This window comes from Vulpes vulpes, chromosome 12, assembly GCF_048418805.1.
Source record: "Vulpes vulpes isolate BD-2025 chromosome 12, VulVul3, whole genome shotgun sequence".
NCBI lineage: Eukaryota > Metazoa > Chordata > Mammalia > Carnivora > Canidae > Vulpes > Vulpes vulpes.
The window spans coordinates 114,346,150-114,369,937 of NC_132791.1; the positions used below are offsets into that span (position 1 = coordinate 114,346,150).

The window sequence follows — 23,788 nt, forward strand, 5'->3', positions numbered from 1 at the left end:
GGACCCCTTTTCCTGGGGTCCCTCCTGCTTCACACCAATCCAGTTCCTCCCCTCCTCTCTGCCAAGTACACCTCCACCAACACACGCCATCACTGTGGGCAGTGTTGGGCCCACCTGCTGTGGGCTCGACTAGGAAGGCTCTGACTGGGGCAAAACAAATCCGGACCCGAGAGCTTCCCCAAATAGTCATCCTTCTCATCTTCGCTGCTCAAACAGAGCACGGGGTAAGAGGCCACCCACCCAGTTTAGTTGATGTGAATCCATTTGTCACTCCAACCACACTCCCACTTGTAATGGGATTTGTGCCAAGAGACATATTCTGATGACTTCCAAACAGATGCAGTAAACATGCTCGAATGCTCTTCTACAGCTAATATGCCATGTGTCTGAGCCCCACGGCCTTGGGTAAGCAGGTGATAACGGACATGAACTCTGAGGCTCTAGGACACCCACTGGACACGGCCCAGGCCTCTGTGTTTCTCTCCGTATCACTCACACATCCGGTAAGCTTCAAACTCTCTAAAGGAAGAGATTCCTCAGCCAGGTAGCCGCTAGCCCCAGTGTGTGGGCTACGGTCCCCCTTATATCTAGCCTTCTCTCTTGCTGCTGTTCTTATTGTACTCACTATGTCGATATCCAGAGGAAGCTGCTGGGCAGCCCTGTACACACACAGCCCGGGTGCCTCACCCTTTGCACACTCTTGAGTGGCCCCCAAAGCGGCATGTGCCTGTAGGATAGGCCCTGAGCCCTGGCACGAGGAACTGGCCCAGGGCTGCTACGTCCCCTTGCAGAAATCTCAGGCTTACCCCAGTGTGATGCTGTGAACAATTGTTTTCACTCTTAGCTGCCAAGAGCTGACTGGCTTAATTTCAGGCTTTGTATGGGGGCAGGCATTCTCCTTGAACAAGGAGGGGGCACTGAGACACAACCGGTGTACCTCAGTGAGCCTCATCATAGTCACCCCTCAGGGGCGCCTGCCTGGCTCGGTTTGTAGAGTGTGTTGACTCTTGATCTTAGGGTCGTGAGTTCAAGCCCCATGTTGGGCCTAGAGCTTACTTTAAAAAAAAAGAAAGAAAGAAAGAAAGAAAGACGGCAGCTGCAACCTCACAATCCATGGCACATTCGGTCACGTGCTCAGTGGCTGGGGCCCTGACATCGTGGCATTCCACCCTCCTGGCTGGCCTGGCCCACTGTCCGCTCCTCCTGACCCTTCCTGCTGCCTCACCTCGCCCCTTATTCCTGGTTCTTCCAGCCTCCAGCCTCCAGCCCTGACACTTCCTGAGGCTGCTGAGATGCAAGAGTACATGGACCTCCCGAAAATGGGGTTGCACTGGCTCATCCAGCCGCAGTCAAAGCTGCAGGCAGGGAGGGGGTCAGCTGCTCACACCCACCCACCGTGGCTTGCACCAGGGGTGCTCTCATTATTACCTCAGGACCTGACTTCTTTGAAAGTGCTCACAGGGTTCTGGGACACAGCCCAGAAGCATGCGGAAGGTGATGCTCTGTGGAGGGAAGCTCAGCCAACGGGACATGAGACTCAGCACATAAATTCTCCCCCATGTCACCACGGGCTGTTTGGTGAGGCAGCAGTTTCCTGGGTCTCTCTGAGGAGCCAACACTCAGCTGTGCTTGGTGCAGAGCTATGGGCAGCACGGGACACACTCCCTTGTATGTGTCCCCCTGGCCTGCTGCCCCCCATCCCCTCTCCTTCCAGCAGCCTCGGAACAATGTTCCCTGAGTCAGCTGGGCAGCTTCCCCCCTTGGGCTCAATTTTCTAGGGAGCCCTGGCTTAAGACAACTCTTCCACTTCCCGGGTGTCAGACCCTCTGTGTGTGTGTGTGTGTGTGTGTGTGTGTGTGTGTTATTCTAAATCTTTAAAAAAAAAAAAATCTTCCGAATGAACACTGAAGCCTTGAGGAAGGATTGGAAAGGATAAGACGACTTGCCTAAGAACTCAGAGCTAGAAGGGGATGAACTGCACCTTTAGCTTAGGTCTGTCTACCCTCAGGATCTGTGTCCTCTGAGACCATGAGCAGGAAGAGACTAGGGCTTCAACACGGCTCTCCAGCTATGGGATCGTTAACCTCTCTGAGACTCCACTTCCTCATCTGTAGAAGCGACAGACTGAGGGGTGGTGGGTTCTGAAATTTCTTCTGGCTGGGATGTTCAAGGCTCTTCTGTTCCAGCCTCTGAAATGTTCCCGTGGGACTTGGGGAGGAGGTCAAATGGGATGGATCCAGGAGGCTTTAGGGACTAATGTAAACCAAGGGGAACATCTTGGCAGACATATCAAAGCAGTGAACCTAGGGGAGGCGGGGTCCCAGCATCACCCACTCCTGCCCAGGATCAGTCCCAGTGGCATTCAGACAGCCTTTGGGCTGGAAAGCTCTTATTCCTCAGACACCAGCTCTGACATCACTTCCCAGGGGAAGCCTTCCCTCCCCTGCCTCCTTGCCCCTCAAGACTGGATCCCACTGTCCTCAGGTACGTTCTCAGAGCTCCTGTTACTTTGCCCCCCTTATACTTATGGTTGGAAATTATCTATTTTTAAAAAATTTTTATTTATTTATTCATGAGAGGCACACAGAGAGAGGCAGAGACATAGGTGGAGGGAGAAGCAGGCTCCTGGCAGGGAGCCTGATACGGACTCGGTCCCTGGACCAGGGATCACGCCCTGAGCCAAAGGCAGACACTCAACCACTGAGCCACTCAGGCGTCCCGGAAATTATCTATTAATATGATCCTTCATTAACATGTGTCTCTTGCTGGTAAGATTCATGGGGGCAGTGTCTGTTTATTTTGTCCCCCCAAAGTATCTTCAGTATCTGCAATAGCAGAAGGTGTCCAATACAGATTTATGGAATTAATAGTTTCAGTAATTAATTAATTAATACTACATAGCCAAGTCTTGATGAGACCAAAGCAGCAGCTTTTGGGCTTGAAAGGCGACCTGGGGTGCATTTTAAGATCCCTGGCTGATTGCCTAAGTCATTTGGTATGTAACCGCATGTCCTTGAGCCCCAGACTCCTCTCCTCTCCCTGCCAGTACGTGTCACAGCTCATTAGGGGGCTGATAAGGGGATTGGCAATACACTAACTCTGACATCCCTGAAGTCACCCTACCAGTCACCAGGCAGCCCAAGGGGGCTGGAGACACGGGCTCAAGGTGATCAGTAAGAGAAGGAAAGGGCTGACAGTTTACCCTTCTGGGGTTTAACCACTGGGCTACGCCTCCACAGTGAAAGGCAAACAAGAAAACTTTCAGGAGGGGGTCTGGGACTGTACAGAAGAGCAGCAGCTTTTGTGCTGAAGCGAGGGCGTCATCTGCAGGGTGGGCTCGAGTCTCAGAGAGAACAGACACCTCTCTGAAGAAACCTTCACCCCTGGCCCCTGCCCCTGTGAGATGCTCCCAGGGCTCCTTAGGCCTCCTGCGGCCTTCTGTCGATTGATCAGTCCTCTGAGCGCAAGCCTCTCCCTGCGAGCAAGGTCTCACTTCGGAATCACTCACACTGGAGCGCTCCCAGCTCCCTGCATGAGTCTTGCTGTGGACCCCGCCAGGTCATTGCAAATGCTGTCTCTACTGCCAGGCAGCCTCCGAAGTGCCCCTCCTCCTGGCTCTTCAATAGTTTCCCAGACTCCTGTCTAGATAGAACAGTGCATGATGCATTGTCAAGGACAGCTTATTTAAAGTCCAACTAACATTTTTATCCTTGACGACGATGATGGCAAAAATTTGTCTCAGGTCCCAAGTCTGGTACATATGAAGTGTCAAAATCATACTACCTCGACAGATAAAGGGCAGGGGAAAAAAGAAGGAAGAAAGGAAGAAGGCCAGGCTGAAGGAAAGGAGGATGTGGAGGGAGGGAGCCTAAAAAGGAAAAGACAAGAAAGGGCCGGGACAGAAGGATCCCTTCATGGCAACATCGCAGTCCAGCTGCGGTGGTGTGCGTCTGTGGGAAGAACGAGGGCCGTGGCGTTACACAGATCTGGGTTCAAGTCCCAGTCTCCTACTAACCGTGTGGCTTCACAGACAAGTCATTCAAGCTCTCTGAGCTTCAGATGGCTCGTTTGTAAAATGAGGATAACAACTAACTAAAAGGTATGTATAGAGAGGATTAGAGATAATAAATGTAAAGCATCATGCACATGGGAGGCCTCACTTGGAAAGAGGGGGGGGGCTTGGTTTAAAGTCACACTAAGAACCCGGGTTTGTGCTTTCTGCACAGAGGGTCCACCACCAGGACCTGACCACAAAAACCCGGTTATGGAAATAAGGACGGTGAATCAGTAATGACTTAATTAATTTTTATAGGTGTTAATAGTGTGAGCCAAGAAGACATTTCCCACTAGAAGAACTTTGTACATCCTTGCTCTAACCGAACAGAAGACTGACATTCTGTGATGCACACCTGCATTTTTTGCCAAGTCCCCACGTTCACCTTGAAAATCTATAGCCTGTCCAAGTGCACCCTGACTCTAGGTCTGTGAAAGCACATTAACACAGCAGGCAATATCACGAGAAGCCACAAAACACCATAACTGTGACCACCTGCTCAGACAGTTGATCCCTTTTTCCCCATTATTGTATCATCTCTCCCTTGGTGGCACCTCGCCAGCATCAAAGTCAAAGGCTGTGGCGTGTTGTGCTCTCCTAGGTCTGTCCAAGCTCTGGCAGGGGGTGCTGCCGAGCAGTAAAATAATCAGAACAAACAAAAGCACCAGGGTCTTCCAGAAATGGGCCCCAAGCCCTCAAAGCCATGTTATTGGTCCAAACCTCCATTACCCATGACAGGTGCTGAGCCTTGAGAGCCACAGGACAGGGATCATGGTGGTCTTCTTCACCAGTGGGTACGGCCAGTGCCAGGCTCGGCACCAGCTCAGAAAGGATTTGTGCAATGCATGGACAACTCCCTGAAAAATGCACGATTGCCTGAACACATGGATGGTTCCTAAGCATATACACAGCACAACCTTATGCCTTTCATCTCCCTCCCCAGCCCACCCCCAAGTCCAGGTCACCTGCTCTTTCCTTACCCTGGCGATCAGCTCCCCGACCATTCCTGTCCAGGTACCGTTGGCCTCAGGAACACCGTACACACCGTCCCCCACCAGGCGGATCTTGTAGTTGAACCGGAGAATCTCCGCCAGCTCCTTGAGCATGTCCACGCAGAAGCCCTCGTAGCGGTCATTGCCTTCCATCTCCTGGTGGTTCCCCTTCAGCATTAAATATGGGTTTTCCTGCAGCAAAACTGGGCAGCTGTCATTCTCATCTTAGCCCTGGTGTCCCAGCCGCAAGGGATGGGGGTGCCGGGGCAGAGGTTGGGGAGGAGATGGCAGAGGGAAGTGACTCGCGTGACTACTCTGGTGGTGGCCATTAGCTCCCCTCCCGACCTCCAGGCACTTCTCTTACCAGGAACACACAAGGGTCCCCAGGGCACAGGGGGCCAAGCTGCAGCCCCTCCACCTTGTTTCAGGTCAACATCTGACCTCACCCTCATCCTATCCCTTCCTTATACCCCCTCCTTTTGTCTATTGCACACAGATCTATCGCAGGGCATCGTGAGATTCCAGGTTGCCGACAATTTAGCAGGGCAAGGTAAGAACATGCACCGCCCTCTGCAACCCAAGGCAGAGCGCGTACAGCCATGAGAGCCCTGGGAAGAGGGGTGGGTCTTCCCAGTGAAACATCTAGAGAAGGTTCCACAGGGGAGGGAGAATCCAAACTGGGCTCCAGAGAGTGATGGAACACAGATGGAACAGGTATGAATGGAAAGCATCAGAGACAGGGGAAAGGCAAGATCGAGTCCTCAGTGAGGAGGACCATGGCCTCTTCAGGGGACAATGGATCCTCCATTCAGCTGGAGCACAAGTGTGTGCAGGGGTGGCTGAGAGGACAAATAGATGAATTAGGGTCGGAGGGGTGCTGGAGCCCGGGACAAGGTGGATGCACAGCGTACATGCAAGTAGGGAAGCCCTGCACGTCGGGAGGGTTTGCAAGACTGGATGATTAAGAATATCAAATAATAAGACAGAGCATGTGGGGGTGAGGACAGACCCTCTCCTGATGCGAGATACTGGGTCCCGAGCCACAGTCTGACTCACGATGGAGTGCTGGGAGCTGGAAGAGACAGAGCCGGCCAGGCCCAACGGCAGGTGGGGTGCAGGGCGCACAGGGGAGGGGCCTGGGTGGATGACCCGAGGAGGGCGTCCTCACTCACACGGATGGTTTGGAAGGGAAGAGGATCTGGCAATGCTGAATTTGGGGTGCCGGTAGGCTGTCTAGGAGGAAACGCCTGGCCGAATGTTTAAACTGTGGAGTGAGGGCAAGAGGGGCAGGGCCTGGGGAGGGGGTCTCTGCGCGGAGGACACGTGAGGCCATCGCAGGAGAAGACTGAGGAGAAACAGAAGAGGGACCGCAGACAGAAGACTGATCTACGCCGCAGGAAATGAAGAGCAGCCATGGAAGACGACAATGCAGAAGCAGCCAGAAAAGCAGAAAGTCAGGAAAATGTGGTCAGGACAGCCCAGGAGGGAGGAGGTTGGGGAAAAAGTGCACAGATGTTCCCACAGAGGGAGATGCAGGCTGTGCAGGGGTGCCTGGGCCAGGTGTTGCCGGCGACCCTTCCGAGGCAGGTGCCGTGGGGACAGCAGGACTCTGCAGGAATGGGGAGCGAACGTGGGGCACACGAGAGAGAAAGGACCAGAATTTTGAGAAGTTAGGAGAGAAAGGAGGGTGGGCGGATGGCCTCTCCACCTGACTGCACCGGGCCACGCCTCTCCTCTGGCTTTAGTTCCCCATCTGCAAGGCACGGGGCTGGAGGATTTCCCCCGTGTCCACCAACACCATGATTTATGATCCCCCAAACTGGGTGTGGGGCAACAGGGCCTGGGTAAGGGGGTGGTGATGGTGTCTGTGGAGGGGAGGGACCAGGGTATATTTGCAGGCAGAGAGGAGGAATCCAGGGAGAAGGAGAGATTACCAAGGAAGAGAAGTGCTAGCTGGCGCAGCCAGGTCCCAGGGAGGAACGGAGGGAGACAGGGCCAAGGGGAGAGCGACGCTGGGAAGCGGGCCTGGAGGGCAAGTGGAGACATGGACAGCCGTGCAGAGGAGGGAGGGGGCGGAGGGCCTGCAATCCGTGCCGGGCCCCAGAGGTGCTTTGGGGGCAGGACCGAAGGCTGGGTGAGCAGGAGGTTTTGACAGGAGTGCTCAGGGGATATGACAGGAGTGAGCAAGACATGAGCCCAGGGAGTGCCAAGGCCCCGCTGACGTCGGGAGGCTGACTGGTAGCCGGGTAGCCGGGGGCAGGGACTGCAAGGACAACTGGGCTTGGGACAGGCACGAGCTGGGAGGGCTGAGCATCGTGCTGGAAGCTAAGAGATGGGAGTGCTGAAGCGCTGGTTTGCTGAGCTCAGGCTGGGCTGGGGAGGACAGACAGACCAAGGGCACGAGGGGAGGGGATGGGAGGGACTTGTGGTGTGATGTGGGAGAGAAGAAGGCACAAGGTTGTGCATCAGAGAGGGAGCCCTGCATCGGAGGCGACGTGGCTCTGCTTCATGACCAAGCTCACCGCCAAGTCAGTGAGATGGGCCGGGCTCCTGCCTTCACACATGCTGTCCTAGGATCAAGGGGTCCTCTCCTCCCAGGTGCTCTTCCTTCTCTTCTGCCACCTAGCCTAACTCACCTCTGTCCTTGGGGTCCCGGCACCCCCTCTGATGCCAACTCACTTCTCAGAACTCCCCCTGCGCTCACGGCCAGGGCCGCATGTGGTCCAGTTACGCTCTAGGATGTGCTCCCTGGTAGGATGTAGGTGGGGCCTGCACAGGGTCTTCCCCTTCCTTGGGAGCCCCAGCTGGCTCTGGCTTTAGGCCCTCGTGGACTGAGTGAACAGCACTCAGACATGGCCTTAGGGACGGGGCTTGGCTGGGGGTTCCACCTCTGGATCAGCAACATCCCAGGATACCTTTAATTATCCCAAGGAGCATCATGAAATTCTTCTCCCCAGATACCCTCTACTCTCAAGTTAACTTAAAATTCACTGATGTGGGGAGTGCCGGGGCGGCTCAGTTGGTTAAGCATCTGCCTTCCGCTCAGGTCATGGTTCCAGAGTCCTGGGATCAGACTCCCTGCTCAGTGAGGAGGAGCCTGCTTCTCTCTCTCTAATGAATAAATAAAATCTTTAAAAAAAAAAATTCACTGATGTGTTCAAAGTAAACACACCAAAGGCCCATCTTGGAGGGAGGAGACAGGTGGGAAAGTCAAAATGTCAGCAAGTTTGGGGCTTAACGGCACTCTGGAAGATGTGGGGACCGGGCATGCTGGCCTAGAGCAGGAGCCCCTGTCCTGGCAGGAGGGCTGGGGGAACAGAAGGGGTAACACAGGCAAACAGTTTACTTTGGGGTCTGACACGGGGTAAGCGCTCGGGGAATGAGAGCTACGGCTAATTCTGTGCAAATACATCATGGATATGTCCCATGCGTCCCCCGATGGGAACATGGGACAACAGGGATACGTGCTGAGTTTTAAGGGATTAAGTCATGGGACACCTGGGTGGCTCAGCAGTTGAGCGCCTCCCTTCAGCTCAGGGCGTGATCCTGGGGTCCCAGGATCGAGTCCCGCAACGGGCTCCCTGCAGGGAGCCTGCTTCTCCCCCTGCCTGTGTCTCTACCTTTCTCTCTGTGTCTCTCACAGATAAATAAATAAAATCTTAAAAAAAAAAAAAAAAGGGATTAAGTCATTCAGGATTACCACCTGCCAAGGACAACCCACAAATAGTCCCCAGGGACTAAATTAAGACAATCATTCCTGGTGCGAATTATTGACTCTTAGCCGCTGTCTCAAACACACACGCACGAGAAAAGCTCTGTGTCTGAACTGCACTTAGCGTGCTATTAAATGTCACCTGACACAGAGGTGCCCTGCTGCCACCCTTCATATGTGTGTTCAACATACACACGCACACACAGAGTCAGGTTGCCTTTCCCAGTCTAGAAACACAGCCCTGTGATCTCAGCGTCCCATGAGTCTGTGCCAAAGCTCTGAGCACCGCATACAACCCAACAATGTCCTCCTGTCCCTCTCAAACTTTTGTTGGCTTTTAAGGGACATCCCCCTACCCTGTAGGAAGAAACAACTTTATATTCAAATTCCAATCACTGAGTTCCTACTTTGTGTCAGGAACCCCAACCTTTGAGGAGCCCTCATTCTAGAAGGGGAGGTAGAGTGGACACAACCACCTCTAACAGGAGAAAGGCCACGACAGGTGTGTGCAAAGTGCTAGAGATGGGGAGAAGGCAGGAGTCCTGTCAGGGAAGACTTCCTGGAAGAAGTGACATCTGAACAGAGCTTTGAAGGGTGCACAGACATTTCCAGTTGGAAACGGGAAGTGGGAGGAAGGGCATCCTGGGCTGAGGGAACAGCACGTACAGAGGCAGGGAATGGCACGATATGGTGAGGAAATGCTGGGCCATCCCGTACGGCCAGACCCCAAGTCACACGGAGCGGAAGCAGGTACAGCAGGCCAGGCCTGATTATGAGGGGCAGTTGGGGGGCGGTGGGCCCTGGGTGGTCGACCTCCTTAGGAAGACCATGCTGACAAATGGGTAGGGAGTATGGGGCGTAGACTGAGCCATTGAGAAGAGAGCCTCTAAGGAGGTCAGGTCACACTCAGGTGAAAGAAGTAAATGGGCCTCAGGTAGGGCATGGACTTTGGGGACAGACAGCAGGGGACAAACTCAAGAAATACTTCCAAGGTAGAAAGGGCCACAAGAGGGAGGTCCCAGCTGTCATGCTGTGTGCCGACCTCCTCAGCCAGGACCGCTGCTCACCACTGCCCAGCTCGGCCTCGCTCTACTACACCTCAGGGAGGGGCAGTGGTGACCCCACCACCCTCCGATCTTTCTGGCATTTCCACGTTGGTTCAGACAAGCTAACGCTGCAGCTGAGAGGGGGAATGATCAAAATTCTGGGAGCTAGAACTGTCTCTTCCATCCTTCCCTCTGCCCAGAATATTCCCTCCCAGACGGCCACTTGGCTCCCTCCTCCTCCCGTCGGGTCTCTGCTCCAGATTTCCCTGGCTCGGTAGGGTCCCCACGGACACCCGCAATCTCAGCACCTTGACTCCCCACTCCAGCACCGTCTATTCCTGGGCACCTACAAAAGTGCCCAGCATACAGCAGCACCCCCCAAATATTCACTGAATAAATGGATGAAAATATTCGCTGACTCCGTTTCCTACTGCATGAAGGGAAAACTCAACAGAGGGGCATTCAAGTCTTTAAGTGCTAGGGACCCTGTCTACTTGTCTGGCCTCATCCTCTTCTCTCTCTACCAAGGCTTATTTCCTGGAGAACCTGCCTTTTTCAGCACTTGCTAAACACCCAACAATGCTGCCCTTCGTTCACTTCTCCCTCCCCATCTCTCCCTGGCTCTTGGAGCCCATCCTCAGTGTCCCTTCTTTTCTGGGCCCTTCCTGGTGGGATGGGACCTCTCCCTCCTTCAGCCTGCAAAGTGCGAGGCATGAGCCTCTTTCCTGGCTTTTATTTCACTGCCCACAGTAGATCAATAATTCTAAGCTAGTCTTCCTGTGCCCTAGGAGCTCCTGAAGGTAGTGATGGAGGTCCCTGAGCTCTTTCATTATCTCAAAAAGCCTAAAGAAACAGACACATTTGCAGACCTCGCGCGTTTAGCAATGATAAGGCTGAGCAGACTAACTGGTACATCCAGTCTCTGCTTTGGGCTGGAATTATATCAGCGTGGCAACACTGGTTATCTCCTGCTGATAAGACACGGTGCCAGGCAGGGAAATATGCTTTTGATTTGTTGAAAGGGGAGAGTGAGGGGCGAGGAAGAAACTAATTATCATTTAATATATGTAGTTGGTTTAATTGACAAGTCTTTTAAAACATGAGGTCTTCACAGGGGAAGAAGACAATGACCTTGGCCATAAATGCACTTGACCCAGGCCGTCTACTAAATTATAACCTCTTTGAGGCTAGAGACCAAGTCTTGCTCATCCATGTGTCTCCAGGAATGAGCACAGTGCCTGACCCGTGGGGAGAAGGGCTTGGTAATTGTCGAAGAGAATGGAATCAAATAAAAAAAAAAAGGCAGATGGTCCCTGGCTCTATAGATTGAGAACTTTCTTTTGGCCATCTGGAAATGAAGAAACAGGCCATAAAAACCCACTGCAATTTGGTTATCTACTTGCAGGGGCGCATTTTATGCACAGTAGACACCAAGGAAAGTAGGCTGTCGTGAAAGCAAAGGGGCCACCCTGATGGACAGGACCGAGCCTCCCCGGGGGGCTACTCCCACCTATGTCAGAAGGCCCCCTTCCCTGGGCCATGCACAGCCACCCGGGCTGTCAGGGTGCCCCTGGAAGAGTCATCCACAAACTGTGGTGTCTCTCTGCACCATCCCTCTTTCCCAGCTGCTCTGGAACTCATCAAATATCATTTCCATATGAAACAGCAACTTGCGTTTAATTACACTGTCATAAATTGGCCTCGATGCTGCCATCAGAGCTCCCATCTCGCGTTCCCCGGGAAGCCTGGGAATGCCTGGAGCTGGAGAAGGCACCCCGGGGAGCTGCAGCTGGGAGGCCCGGGACCACCCCGCTTACCAGGATGGTGGTGACAACCAGGGTGGTGTTGAAGAGGCTGTCGGAGATGTTGGAGGCGTAGAGGCGGCTGTCCATGCTGAGGCCGTCCGCCACGTGCCACTGGCCAATCTGAGGAGACAAATGAGAGAGGGGCTGGGAAGAAATGGGGGAACACAGGCAGCTGGGGAGAGGGTGCTGAGGTCATGTGCAGTCCTCCAGGGTCGGAAGGAGCTGAGAGGCCAGTCCCCTGCCTCCAGCTAGGTCATCTGGAAGCCAAAGGAGGAGGCAGAGATATGGAGTTTCCCTGCATGAGGGTAGGGTTACTGTTCCACAGGGTTGAGGGGGTCAAGGAAGGTGGGAGGGGGCCTCTGAGAAAGGAAGGAAAGATGGGGGTAAAGACCCAGGAGAAGAGGAAAGTAGAAAAACAAATCAGGAACGGAATGTAGTTTGGGGACGTTCGCTCACACAGAAGGCAATGGAACATGTGGAATCACATCACCTTGCGGCAAGAATGAGCCCCCAAACCCTTTTGCTTCAGCCTGCTTTCAGTAATTCCAGTTCCCTAAATAAGAATCAGAACTTGGCCCTTCGGTGAATGGTGCTGAGTGGCCCAATGAGTGAAGGAACCGGAAGAGGGAAGACCCGGGTTCTCGTCCTGATTGATTCGCTTGCTAGCCGTGAGAACCTAGGCACGTTACTTAAATATTTCTGAGTCTCAGTTTCCCCATCTATCAGTGGGGTTGGTAATGTTTGCCCTGCCTTCTTCTGGGAGCCAATCAAGATCCTGGACGCATCAGTCTGACGCTAGATTATTCAGCCAGGCCCAGGAGCACTGATCTCAAAGGCGTAACCTCCGAAAAGTTCCTGACCCTCTCTGAGCGTGTCTCCTCATCCCTAAGAGGAGAATAATAACAGAAACGTCACTGGGTCATTGTGACAGTGTATTTAACCTGCCACTATTTTCCTTCCTCTTCCCCACTGCCTTCACTTCAAGGGGGGAACAAATGCACAACTGGCTCAGTTCTCCATTCTAGAAAGTCACCTACACCTATCCTCAACATTATTGGGTTTTTAGATGGTTTGTGTTCTCAAAGGAACCCTTTTTATAAATACGTGTGTGTGATACCCATATATTTCTACTAGCTGGAACCCCTGGCAAATCATTTGTGTTGCTGAGTATTGGGGGTGGGCAACCAGGAGATATGGCTGACAGCTGGCTGGAAACCCAGTGAAATGCACACATTCACCTGTGTGCACCCAGCGGCAGCTTCCCTGGAAAACCCTCACAAGTTCCGTGGATGCCATGTGGCTCTGTACTCACCAGAGCTGGGCTCTGGGTTCCTCCTGTGGAAAATCAGACAACAATGAAGCCATATCTCACCCTTGGGCCTGACCCCCACACTGTAGGGCCAGAGGGTTGGGGGTCTTGAGGAGCAGTAACCATCTCTCTGACATCATGGTCTTGATGCCAAGCTAGGTCTGATGGTCTCACAGGTGAGGCTTTCATCACCCCAAGGGGAGATGACCCAAAACTCCCCTCCACTGCCTCTAGGAGGATGCCACTTGGGAGAGGGGTGGGCAGCTTTTTCTACTTCTGCAAGGGCAGAAGGGTCCTGGATCTACACACACTGGTTTCTAGTTTACAACCAGAGTTTTGAGCAGATCCACATGGGAGGCCCCATTTGACAGATTAAACTGATGCTGAGATAAGAGTCCCTCCACCTTGTCCTAGGGTCACCTCACCCATCGGCTGAGAGGCCTGAGATTTAGTCCCAGATGTATCTTTCCAAGCAAGCTTTCATGGCCATCCTGTCTGGCTCTTCCAACGTCCTACCGCACATTTTTGTTTGCCTGCCTTCCCCACTAGCCTGCGTGGGGCTGGCCGGTTTCTGCTCACACCCCAGCATCTTGCTTGGGGGCTGGTACTTGGAAGCAAGGGGAGCCAGCATTTCATATCAGCAGATTGCTGCTGCTGATGGAGTGTGGGCAGAAGGCAAGTGAGCCTCCTCTGGCTCTCTGGAGCACCTCCTGCCTCTCAAAGGGACCAGCTGGAGCTCCCCCTCTGCCCCTCTCTGCAGGGGAGATGGGTGGGGAGGACTAGGGAGGAGCTGCTAGGTTTCCAAAATGAAAGGGGAACGGTAGTGGCTGGACACCTGCTGTGTTCGATGTGTTCTATCAACTCTTTGAACTCTCCCCCCAACTTTGCGGAGAGTGCCAGCGTTTTGGTTTATGAGGAAACCAAGGCTCAGACAGATTTAGCAGCTTGCCTAAGGTCACCTCTCTAGTAGTGGTGCCCGGGCTTGAGTCCAGAGCTGTGTGACTCCTCAAAGTGAGACTTTCCTGTCTCTGCTGCTGTCTCTTGGGTGGGGATGCCAACATGTGTTCCATGAAAGCAGGCCTGGTGAAGCAGAGAAGGAGCCTCGGCCATCCAGCAAAAACCCAGGACAGAGCAGCTCTCTCCTGGGTTTTGAGATTCCACAGAGTCAAATGAAATGACTGTTCTCTTGAAGGCTCCTTTCCCTGTCTTCAAAATGGCTAGAGTTAGCTCCCAGTGGCCTCTTAGGATGGGAAGGGCCAGATTTGGACAGAAGGACATCAAGAACAATTAGGCTGGACGTCAGCATCTGCACGTCTGAGACAAGGACTGAACTTCTTTAGAGTCCTACCTGTCACCTAAAATGTGAACTCGACACCGAAAGGGCCAATAAGACCTCAGCTCTCCCCACCCCTACCTACTTTCCCACCTCTGCTGTTCTCGGAGGGCCTAATCTTCACTAACCACCTGCCCAGCCCCAGCCCCCCTGATCTTAACTCAAGCCATCAGATAGGCTCCCACGAAAGCCAGGGAGAGAAATGATTTACCCAGAGCCAGAACTGACGGCCTGAGCCATGCTCCCCACCTCCACCCTCCACCTCTGGGGACACAGCAAAAAGACTAATCAGCCCCTCAGCTCTAGTCAGGAAATGAATCTCCCACCCACCCTCCCATTAGCCCCTAAGAAATTAATAAACTCATCAGATGCAACAAAGCGGCTTGGCAGCTATCACCCAGCACAATCTAATTGCAGAAAGGCGGTGGGAGGGAAAGCGAGAGACAGAGCCAGGAGCCCTGGGATACAGGCTAATTGCCCCACCCACTGGGCACCTTCCATGCCACACACATGCCAGGGGTGGGCAGGAGACGCAGCTCTCATCGCTGACAATCTGTGGCTCTGCCTCCAGCCAGATTCCCTTGCTCCACCCTGCTGACACCTGCCCCCCGAACCTCCTGCAGGAACAGCTGTTTTGTCAGCCTCTTTCCACATGCCCACATGTGCCCGCCTGATTATGTGCAAATGATGTCTTTCCATGGCCCTCTCTCTGTACTTTCTGTTTCTCCCACTTGCTCTGCCTTTGCATCATGTCCGTGGACTTGGATGACACTTGTTAGAGCCTCTACCGCACCTTAACGCAGGTAAGAAAAAGGCACCTTCCCCCTGGCTGATGTGGCCATGCAGGTGCACAGCTGGGCAAGTTGGATTCCAGCCTCTACTCGCCCTTGACCTTTGTGCCATCTGCACCATGAATGCGGTGGCCCCAGAGAGGGAGGAGCTGAGTTTAGTGTGGCTTCTCTGCTGATGGAGCTGTGTGACCCTGGGTAAGTTGCTCAAGCCCTCTGAGCCTCTGTTTCCTCCATCTGTAAAATGGGGGTGAAAATGGTGATTATTACCTCACAGACTCTTCAAGAAGAGATGGTACATGTGCAAGCACCATGCAAGCACTCATTAATTTTTAATGCCATGGTCTGAGACAGAAGGTGGGAATCCCCTCCGCATCCTACAGAGGGCTTCGCACTGTAGACTTTAGTTTATTAGGCAGAGGAGACCAAGAGTCTCAAAGTCTGCTTCCGGGACCAGCAGTACTGGGGGCAGAAGTACAAATTCTTAGGCCCCCCTCCAGATTGACTAAATCAGAAATTCTTGCAGTAGGGCCCAGCGATGTGTGTGCGGCAAGCCCGCCAGGTGATTCTGATGCAGGATGAACCAAAGCACAGCAGAAAGACCAACTCCGATGACAGACTTGATCACAGGAAAAGATATAGAGGTTCATAGTGATTAGATGATGAGCCAGGAAATGTTTAAAAACTGGCTTTGCAGGAAAAAAGGCTCTGATTTATAGTGTTTGCCAATGTCCATGGTGTAAACATGCCCGCTCAGGTTGATTGCAGGCTACTGATGTGATGCCACTGAACAGAGTCGGGGAGGATGTGTATAGTGGCCCTCACTGGCTGGGGCAAGCTGGCTCCAGCAGGCCATCAGCACCCACCTGCCCGCACAGTCTCTGTGCCAGACGCTCGAAGGGTATGCATACAAAGTGAAGTCCACGTACGCTCATAATCAACCCAAGTCACAGAGCTGGTAAGTGGAAAAAACAGGATTCAAGACAAGGTCAACGTGCCCCTTCACTGAGATCATAATATTTAAAATGAATGTGTACCTCTTCTCACAACCGATCCTGGTGCCCCTAGGAGAAACGTCTCGTGATCAGAGTGCTTAGTCAAATATGAACATCTCTGTACATAAATGATACGGGATGTGTTTGCGCGGAAAGTATCATTCATCCAACATTCCTAAAGGACACAGGATTTATGTTAATGAGTGACCATATGAATTAATAATAATCTTGCTCCTTCAGCACTAAGAATCTGGAGAGTTAATTATTTATTTGAAAGCATTGTTCCTAAAAAATTCTTCCAAAGAGATTTACACTTTCCACTGTCCTCTTAAACAGAGTGAGAGTCTTGACCTTAATACGGTGTCACCGTTATGAAGGCAGTTATCACACTGTGCTGTGATATAATGCTGCTCTGGCTTACTGAAATGTGGATGCCCACTTGCCTTCACTTCTGCGCTTTGATAAGTTAATGCATCTACTTCTCAGAGTGTCTCTTCTCCTTGTGAACCGTCATTTGGTACCGCAGTCAGGATATCTGTGTTTAAACCCTGGGCGAGCAACCAAGTGACCGAGCTCGAAAGAATGGCTGTAAGGAGAGCACAGATAAGGCCAGATGGGATGTGGGGGCTCTGGTGAATGGATTCTGTGGCATCGATACAGACGACCCAGAGTCCTTTGGAAAGGCCACTGCTGTCCAAGTGAAGGTGTGTTCTGAGACCTGCATTTAGTCTGTGTGTGATCATGGGTCAGTGTAAGCAAGCTGGTCACGCCCTCAGCAAGAGGCCACAGGGAGCGCTTGTTCAGGGCCAGGACCCCAGGGCTCCCCTGCCGCTTCCTGTAAGAGCTGGTGGCGTGTCACATGGAGTCTGGAGTCCCACGTTAGCATCCGGCACTGTGGCCACTGTGGTCATTGAGCTTCCCCAAGTCTCCCCTTCCCTCACCTCTACTCAAGTCCTCGTTTCCACCGAGCCTCCCCTGGGCCAGGTTACACTCCAGCCCTCTGTTCCGCTCACCACCCAGCAGCCGGCAGTCATCTCTACAAAATCTCAAATATGATCACCCAGACCCTGCTTAAAACCCTTCCCTTCTTCCCATTTGGGTTTAAGGACAGAGATCCTTTACACCGCCTACCAGGCCCCCCGTAGGGTGGGCCTCTACACACGCCGCAGGCCCATCTCACACTATATTCTCCAGCTTTATCTGTGCACCAGTCACGTCTCCACACTCAAGTGCAACAAGTCCCTTCTTGCCAGGGTCTGCGTGCATGTCATTCCTCCTCTGGAACTTTCTTTGCTGCATACCCACACTCCTCCCCAGCCTTCTTTCAGCTCTTCAGAGGTGGTCTATTTCAGGAAAGAAAGTTGTATTAGAACACAGCCACACCTGTTCACTTACGGACTATCCAGGACTATATTCATCTACGAGGATAGAGCTGCAAAGTCTGACTATTTACCATCTGGATCTTTACAGAAGCTTTCTAAACCCTCGTCTAGGTCATCCCAGCTAATGCTTTCAGGCTACATTTCAAAAGTCACTGCTTCTAGGAGGCTTTCCCTTTTTCTCCCAAAGTCAAACTTCTCCCCAAACCCTTTCATCACATTTGTCTCAGGCTATAATTACACACTCAGCAACAAGACCATTGCTCGCCGCTTGTCTTTCTCGCTACGCCACCAAGGAAGAGCCCTCTGCTGTCACCTGAGGACATCTGTCCTGCCCGGAGCAGCTACTCGTGCCCCTCCCTCATAGCCCTCTTAGTCCTGCGTGGAGTCACTCAGGGCTGTCATTCTGCCCATTTGTTCTCTCCCAAGTAGGTAAAAAGGGATTTATTTTTAAAGCCCTGAGGGATTTCCTCGCATCCTTGCCTGTATCTGTGGGTGTGCACTCTGTAACATTTAATATTTTATGTACATTTAGATGATTGTTCTTTGCACTCGGCGCTGCCGGGATCTAGCTTCTAGAGAAGCTGACATCACTCCAAGGCCAGGCAAGCCCTTCTGCTCCAGAGCCAGAGTTTGCAAACATTTATTGATCACCTTTGCAAGCTGGGCACTCAGCCATTGGTTTGCTTACATAAATTTCCCTGATTCTGCGTAACAACCTTGTTATTTTTCCCACCTGAGAGATATAGATACTTCAGACAATGGTAATAATGCTTAATATAGGCACTTTATACAAGTTATTATTGAATGACTGAACAAATTAATGAAAGAATAAAAGAAATTGAGACTCGGAGATCTCGGGCAACTTGCTGTGGTATTTTCTAGGTTAAACTTAGGTTTGAATCCATGTTCTACTTACTATTATACTGTTGGAGCAGGTGTAGGCTCTCTTGATCTTAGGGCTTGGGCCTTCCCACATACCTCTCTGAGCACTATAAACTTGTTCTTTGGAGAATACAAATGTGAAGAGAGTCTCCTAAAAGACCCCACAAAAGCGATCCAAGCCAAGGTGCAAGGAGGTTGCTTAGAGGCCTGACACAAGGGGATGCAGGGTTGGGGGGTACACCAGAAGATACAAGAAAGATGAGATCAAGAAAGATGAGATCTTTCTCATCTATAAAATGGAAATAAATGAACCCACTTGCCCATAGCACAGCACTGCTGCTGATAATCAACTGAGATCATGTTATGATGGCTTCTGATGAGCCCAAAGGAGCCATGGGAAGGGAAGATAATAGTCCCATATTGTCTGTCTGGTGGAAATGCAGTTGACCAAAAGTCAGGAGATCTGATGCCAAGTTCCATCGTGCCCTTGCCGTGTGCCTTGGGAGGTCAATTTTGCTACTATAAGATAAGGGTGGTCTTCCTTCCCTTCTCTACTGACTGGGATGATCTGAGGCAATCACAGATGTGACAAAAGTTTAAAGGCCTATCCAAATGCAAGCTCTTTTTTTTTAAGTTTCAGATCCTTGTTCTCTGGGACCATCCAAAGTTGAACACACCATAACCAGTGATTCATTATTTTTGACCTCAGGGGTCAGGGTTTGAAGTTGAAATTCTTATTAAGAAGGATGCATATGATAATATATTAGCATCTTCTTGTGTGCACAGAACTGAGTTTGACCTACAGGCAGGAAAAAAAAAAAAGACAGTCAGGTGTGAGGCACTTATGACTAGGAACCTTCGGAATTAATGGAAATTGAGTTATAGTTTCAGACTCTACAGTACAGGGCTGTACTTGACTGAAGGTCAGTTAAAAGGCATGGAACGTAAGCTCCTACAGTAAACACCCCTGGCATGAAGGAGATAAACATTTATTGAATTTAAACCTAATATCTCCAATCATAAAAGTTTATTTTACATGGGAGACTGGTCACGAGTAAGGACTCAGTTGAGTGCCTGAGGGGGTGATCCGGGGAACACAGGGCATTGCTGAAGACCTCATTCTCTTTGCCAAAATATTCCTCTAACAAAATATATGCTTACATGCAGAATGCTGTGAAAATTCAGGATCAAACAACAACAATGGCAAATGGCAAAAATAAGAGATCAGAAACAAGTCCTGGAAAAACTGGGAAGACGTCCTATCAAAGGAACGTCTCTACCTGGGTTTATTAAGCCACAACCCAGTTGGTTTAAGGCAATGTTTTGGTTCAATTGGGGCTGCTCCCCATTAGTGGGTTCTGAAATCAATTTAGTAGGTGAATACCTATACCCTAAAACTGAAACCTAAATCCAGATTAGGTCAGGGTGTACTGCACGTGGCCAGGTGACCACTGTTTCAGAAGTTTTGGTTTCAGTTATGTAGAGGCAGGTGTCAGTGTGTGTCTGGAATTGCAACCATGTGCAAGTCATGCTCCAAAAGTATCAAAGTGTTTGCTGGTGCAAGAGATGTGGACACCTTGTCTGTTCACTATAATCAGCCCCTAGCAGAGCTCCTGGAACACAGCTGATGCTCAAAAAATACATTTTTTGGCCTCAATAAGCTTCTAGTCCTCATCATGTAGAACTTGAGGACTAACTATAAGAAAATTATACAAGCTAACACTTTTGAACGTTTACTGCATGACACTGGACTAAATGCTTTACACTCGTCATCTGAGTTAATCTTCCCACCTCTACTACTAGGGAGGTACCACTATCATCCCCATTTGACAGACTTGAAAACTGAGACTTAGGAAGTCTTTCTAGCCCAAAGTTCCACGGTGAGTGCCGATTCAAACCCAGGCAGGTACACTGGACTATACCACCCCCAAGATATTAATTCTCCATGGCTATGGATGTGTAAACACTTAGTAAAGATCTGGATTGTAATTCTTCATCCTTTGGTATTTGCTACCAGGTTCCTGTCTGAGAGTCCACATCCCTGAAGTCAGCCTCTGCTTTTCCCCCTGTCTTTGATTCTGACTTCTGTACTTAGGAAATTTTATTTATTTATTTATTTATTTATTTATTTATTTATTTATTTGACTTATTTATTGATTTTAGAGAAAGCATGAGCAGGAGGGTCAGAAGGAGTGAGGAAGACAGAATCTCAAGCAGACTCCACACTGAGCACGATGTGGGGCTCAATCCCAGAGCCTCGAGATCACGACCTGAGCCGAAACCAAGAGTTGGATGCTTAACTGATTGCACCAGAAGAGGATATTTAAATAAAGTTTGAAGAAGAGAACAGTGGGGAAAAGTGGAAAAAGTAAAGAAAGCTTCAGGAATTCCAGCTTCGCAACCTGGCTTGACCATCCACCAACTCTGGTCTCAGAGTTGCACACCAGACCACCAGCTCTGGGAGGCCCTTGCTTGGGTGGGACACACTCCCCCACCACGTGGGGGATGCCCACCTCCTCTGACTCAGTTAAGTCCCCATCACAATGACTCACGCAGAGGGCCCTAGACTTCTCCTTTGCAGCATACATCACACTTGTACTCATATAATTCTTTCAGTTATTATTTCTTTCAAACCCGTCTTCCCCACTAGACAGTACACTCATGAATGATGAGGCTCTGTCTTGCTCCCTATCATATCCCTAAGGCCTAGCACAGAATCAGTGCTTAAACAGTTGGTGATTGCATTAGTAAATTCCCCTATGTAGCCCCAGGTCCCAGGACACTGCCTGGCCTATAATGTATAACGGGTGCTCGATAAATATCTGCCTAATTACCTTATGAAATTCCTTTGGGCAAGTCACTTCTGTTTTAGTCTTCAGTTATCTCACCTATAGAAGAAGGGTGTCATCTAGTCCTCACCAGCTCTAAACTGAATTCCTAAAAATGCTGGGTGTGTTTATAATGTGATATCATTTTTCCAAGTGCCTTGGGGGCAAAGTGAGGGAGAGACAGGCCCAAGCAGGACAACACAGAAGCCCTGGAAGCTCAGCTACACAGGCAGGAAAATAAAGCACCATGAAAGTAGCCACCAAGAAGGGGGTGTGAGGAAGGGCCCTCTCCGTCCTGCCATGAAATAGCTCTCTATAGTAGAGGCCTGGCATTCCCCCAGTAGAGCCTGGTCTTGGAGCTGAGACACTGTGTTTCGTTAACATGAAAATAAACTGGCAGTGTCCATGGTGGACACCAGTGGCCAAGGGATGCCTGGTTTGATGTGAAGGAAGAGGGTACTCTTCTACTCAGACCACACCTGAAATGCCGCATGTTGTTTCAAGCGCTGCTCTTTAAATGAAGCACAAAGGTAACAAGTGTATTCCAAGGAGACTGACCAGGAAGGTAAAGAGACTGAAATCATACTATATAAGGAAGAAGGATAAGGCAGCCACCAGAACGATAGACCCAAGAAACAGAAATAAAGACAAAAGAAAGAATTTTGCCCAATAGATAGCAAACCTTTCTCACAATGAGAGCTTTCTACTTCCTATGGGTAGTGGGTTCCTCGACACAGGAGGCCTTCAGGCACAGACTCTACTTCATGCAAATACATTTGCAAGACTCCAGACATCTGATGAGAGCACTGCTCTACGGGACCTTTATTATTCCTTACGGCCCTAGGATTGTAGGGTCTAGATTCTACTTCTGTATCAGGGGAACCAGGGGGAAGGGCAGGGCATCAAGGAATAGATGAGGCCCGTGGACATTATAAGAAAACAAGAGAGTCGGAGTACGGGGTAGTGAATGCAGAGAGAACAGGCCATGGCAGGACAAGGTGAGCAACTCCTAAGCACACTGGTCCCTGGTCTTCTCTCCTCGCTGAATCTCATTACAGTCATTTCTCATTATTTGCAGTAATTATGTTCAATAAACTTGCCACAAATACTGAATTAGAGAATACCAAGCTGCTGCTCCTAGAGGATAGGATTAGGTTTCTAGGAGCTTCTGTTACACACCCTTTTTGTCAACCGATCAACACACAACCTCATTTTGTGTGTGTTTCTGCTTCATGACACTTCACATAATAGATATTGTCGATTCATTAATATTGAACAATAGACTGTAATTCATGCCTGAATGATGCTTTCTGAACACCTGTATTTTTGTCCATAAGGCCCATCACAGCTCTCTTGCACTTAGGTCCATGACACAGCACATCAGTGCTCAGGTCCGGGGTCATTTTAAACAGCAAAGTCACCAAGCAAAAACACACCGGTATGAAAGGCATGACACCATGTAGACCGCAAAAAAGGACACATGTTTACAGTCTGAGGGCTGGAAGAAGGCAGATGCTGCCCTTTCCAGGTCAGCTGGGACCCTGCCCATCCACTGACTCCCATTTTTCACTCTTCTGTGTGCCTCCTAAGCAGCACCGTGAGTACCGTTTCTGGGACACCCAGGTAGATTTTAGAGGGTAGGAGGATTTGCAAAAACAGAATCCACAAAAAAATGAGGAGTCGGCTGCACCTCTGCATGTGTTCAGATGTTTGGCTTTTGCCAAGATGTGCCCGGACCTCCATCCCAAATCCCCGACCCCCAGGATCTGAAGTGGCGTTTGGCCCGGCCCTCGGCACCCCTGCTGCCAAAGAGAACAAACCCACAGCGGCTATTTTCTGGGACTCCAGTGACAGATGAATACTGTCCAGGGCAGGAGCGGAGCTCAGTGCGCTGCAGGCAGCTCTGATTAAACATACCGCCCTCCAAAGACACGCTCGGAGACCTAATAGGCTCTCTCACCGGCTCAGGCCTTCAGAAGTGAAGTTGCCCTGCGCAGGGCAGCAAGGGTGCCTGGACTGCCTTTTGTTCTCGTGTTTTTTGTTTCTCATTTTGCACAGAAGTACTTTGTGAGTTGAAGGATTGCCTTTACCTCTATCACTCTCTCCTTTTCACCTGTGTGGTCAGTAATCTCACAGACCCTCTTCCAAACCTCCAGGGGCGGCGGTGGGGACGACCAGGTTGGCCTGGCACAAACTGGCACCGGTCCAGTGCACAGCAGAGCCTGTAAATATGAAGACCCAGCCGCATGTCCTTCTCACGCCTCCAGAAGGTAGAAGGTCTTTCAAATTAGCTGCCGAGGAGAGAATCTATCAGAGAGCCCAGGCATGCTTGAGATTTTTCATCTTCCGAGGAAATTGCTGCCAATGAACACGCCACAGTTGGGGCATGGAGAGCGCTTGGCTTCATTTGTTAAACTCGCCAGGTGGAGAAGTGTCTTGGGAAAGCAGTTGTACTAATAACACACAACTTTGAGCTCTGAGCGGCAGATGCCAATTGAGCTAATGGTTCTAATGAAGTGTCTGGGCTTGAAGGACGCTGGTTGCTCCCTGTGTTTCAAGACTCAGTAGAATGCTGAGCTCCCAGGGAAGGGCTGAGAATGGCCCATTGTTGCGCCTACAGGGAGGCAGGCCCACAGGGAGGTGGTGTGTGGCCGGGCCTCAC

General features: G+C 51.0%; 1 protein-coding gene across 5 annotated transcripts in view; it reads right to left on the minus strand.

The window, feature by feature from the left end:
• GRIK4 (glutamate ionotropic receptor kainate type subunit 4) overlaps window positions 1-23,788 on the minus strand; it is a 422,857-nt gene that overhangs the window by 68,906 nt on the left and 330,163 nt on the right. For 4 of the 5 annotated variants that reach the window (XM_072729516.1, XM_072729514.1, XM_072729515.1 and 1 more), the window contains 2 exons: window positions 11,622-11,729; window positions 5,035-5,238 (listed from right to left, as the gene is read on the minus strand). In XM_072729516.1, coding sequence (XP_072585617.1) covers window positions 5,035-5,238; window positions 11,622-11,729 — 312 coding nt within the window. The remainder of the gene's footprint in view (window positions 1-5,034; window positions 5,239-11,621; window positions 11,730-23,788) is intronic. The other variant, XM_072729517.1, reaches the window with a different exon arrangement.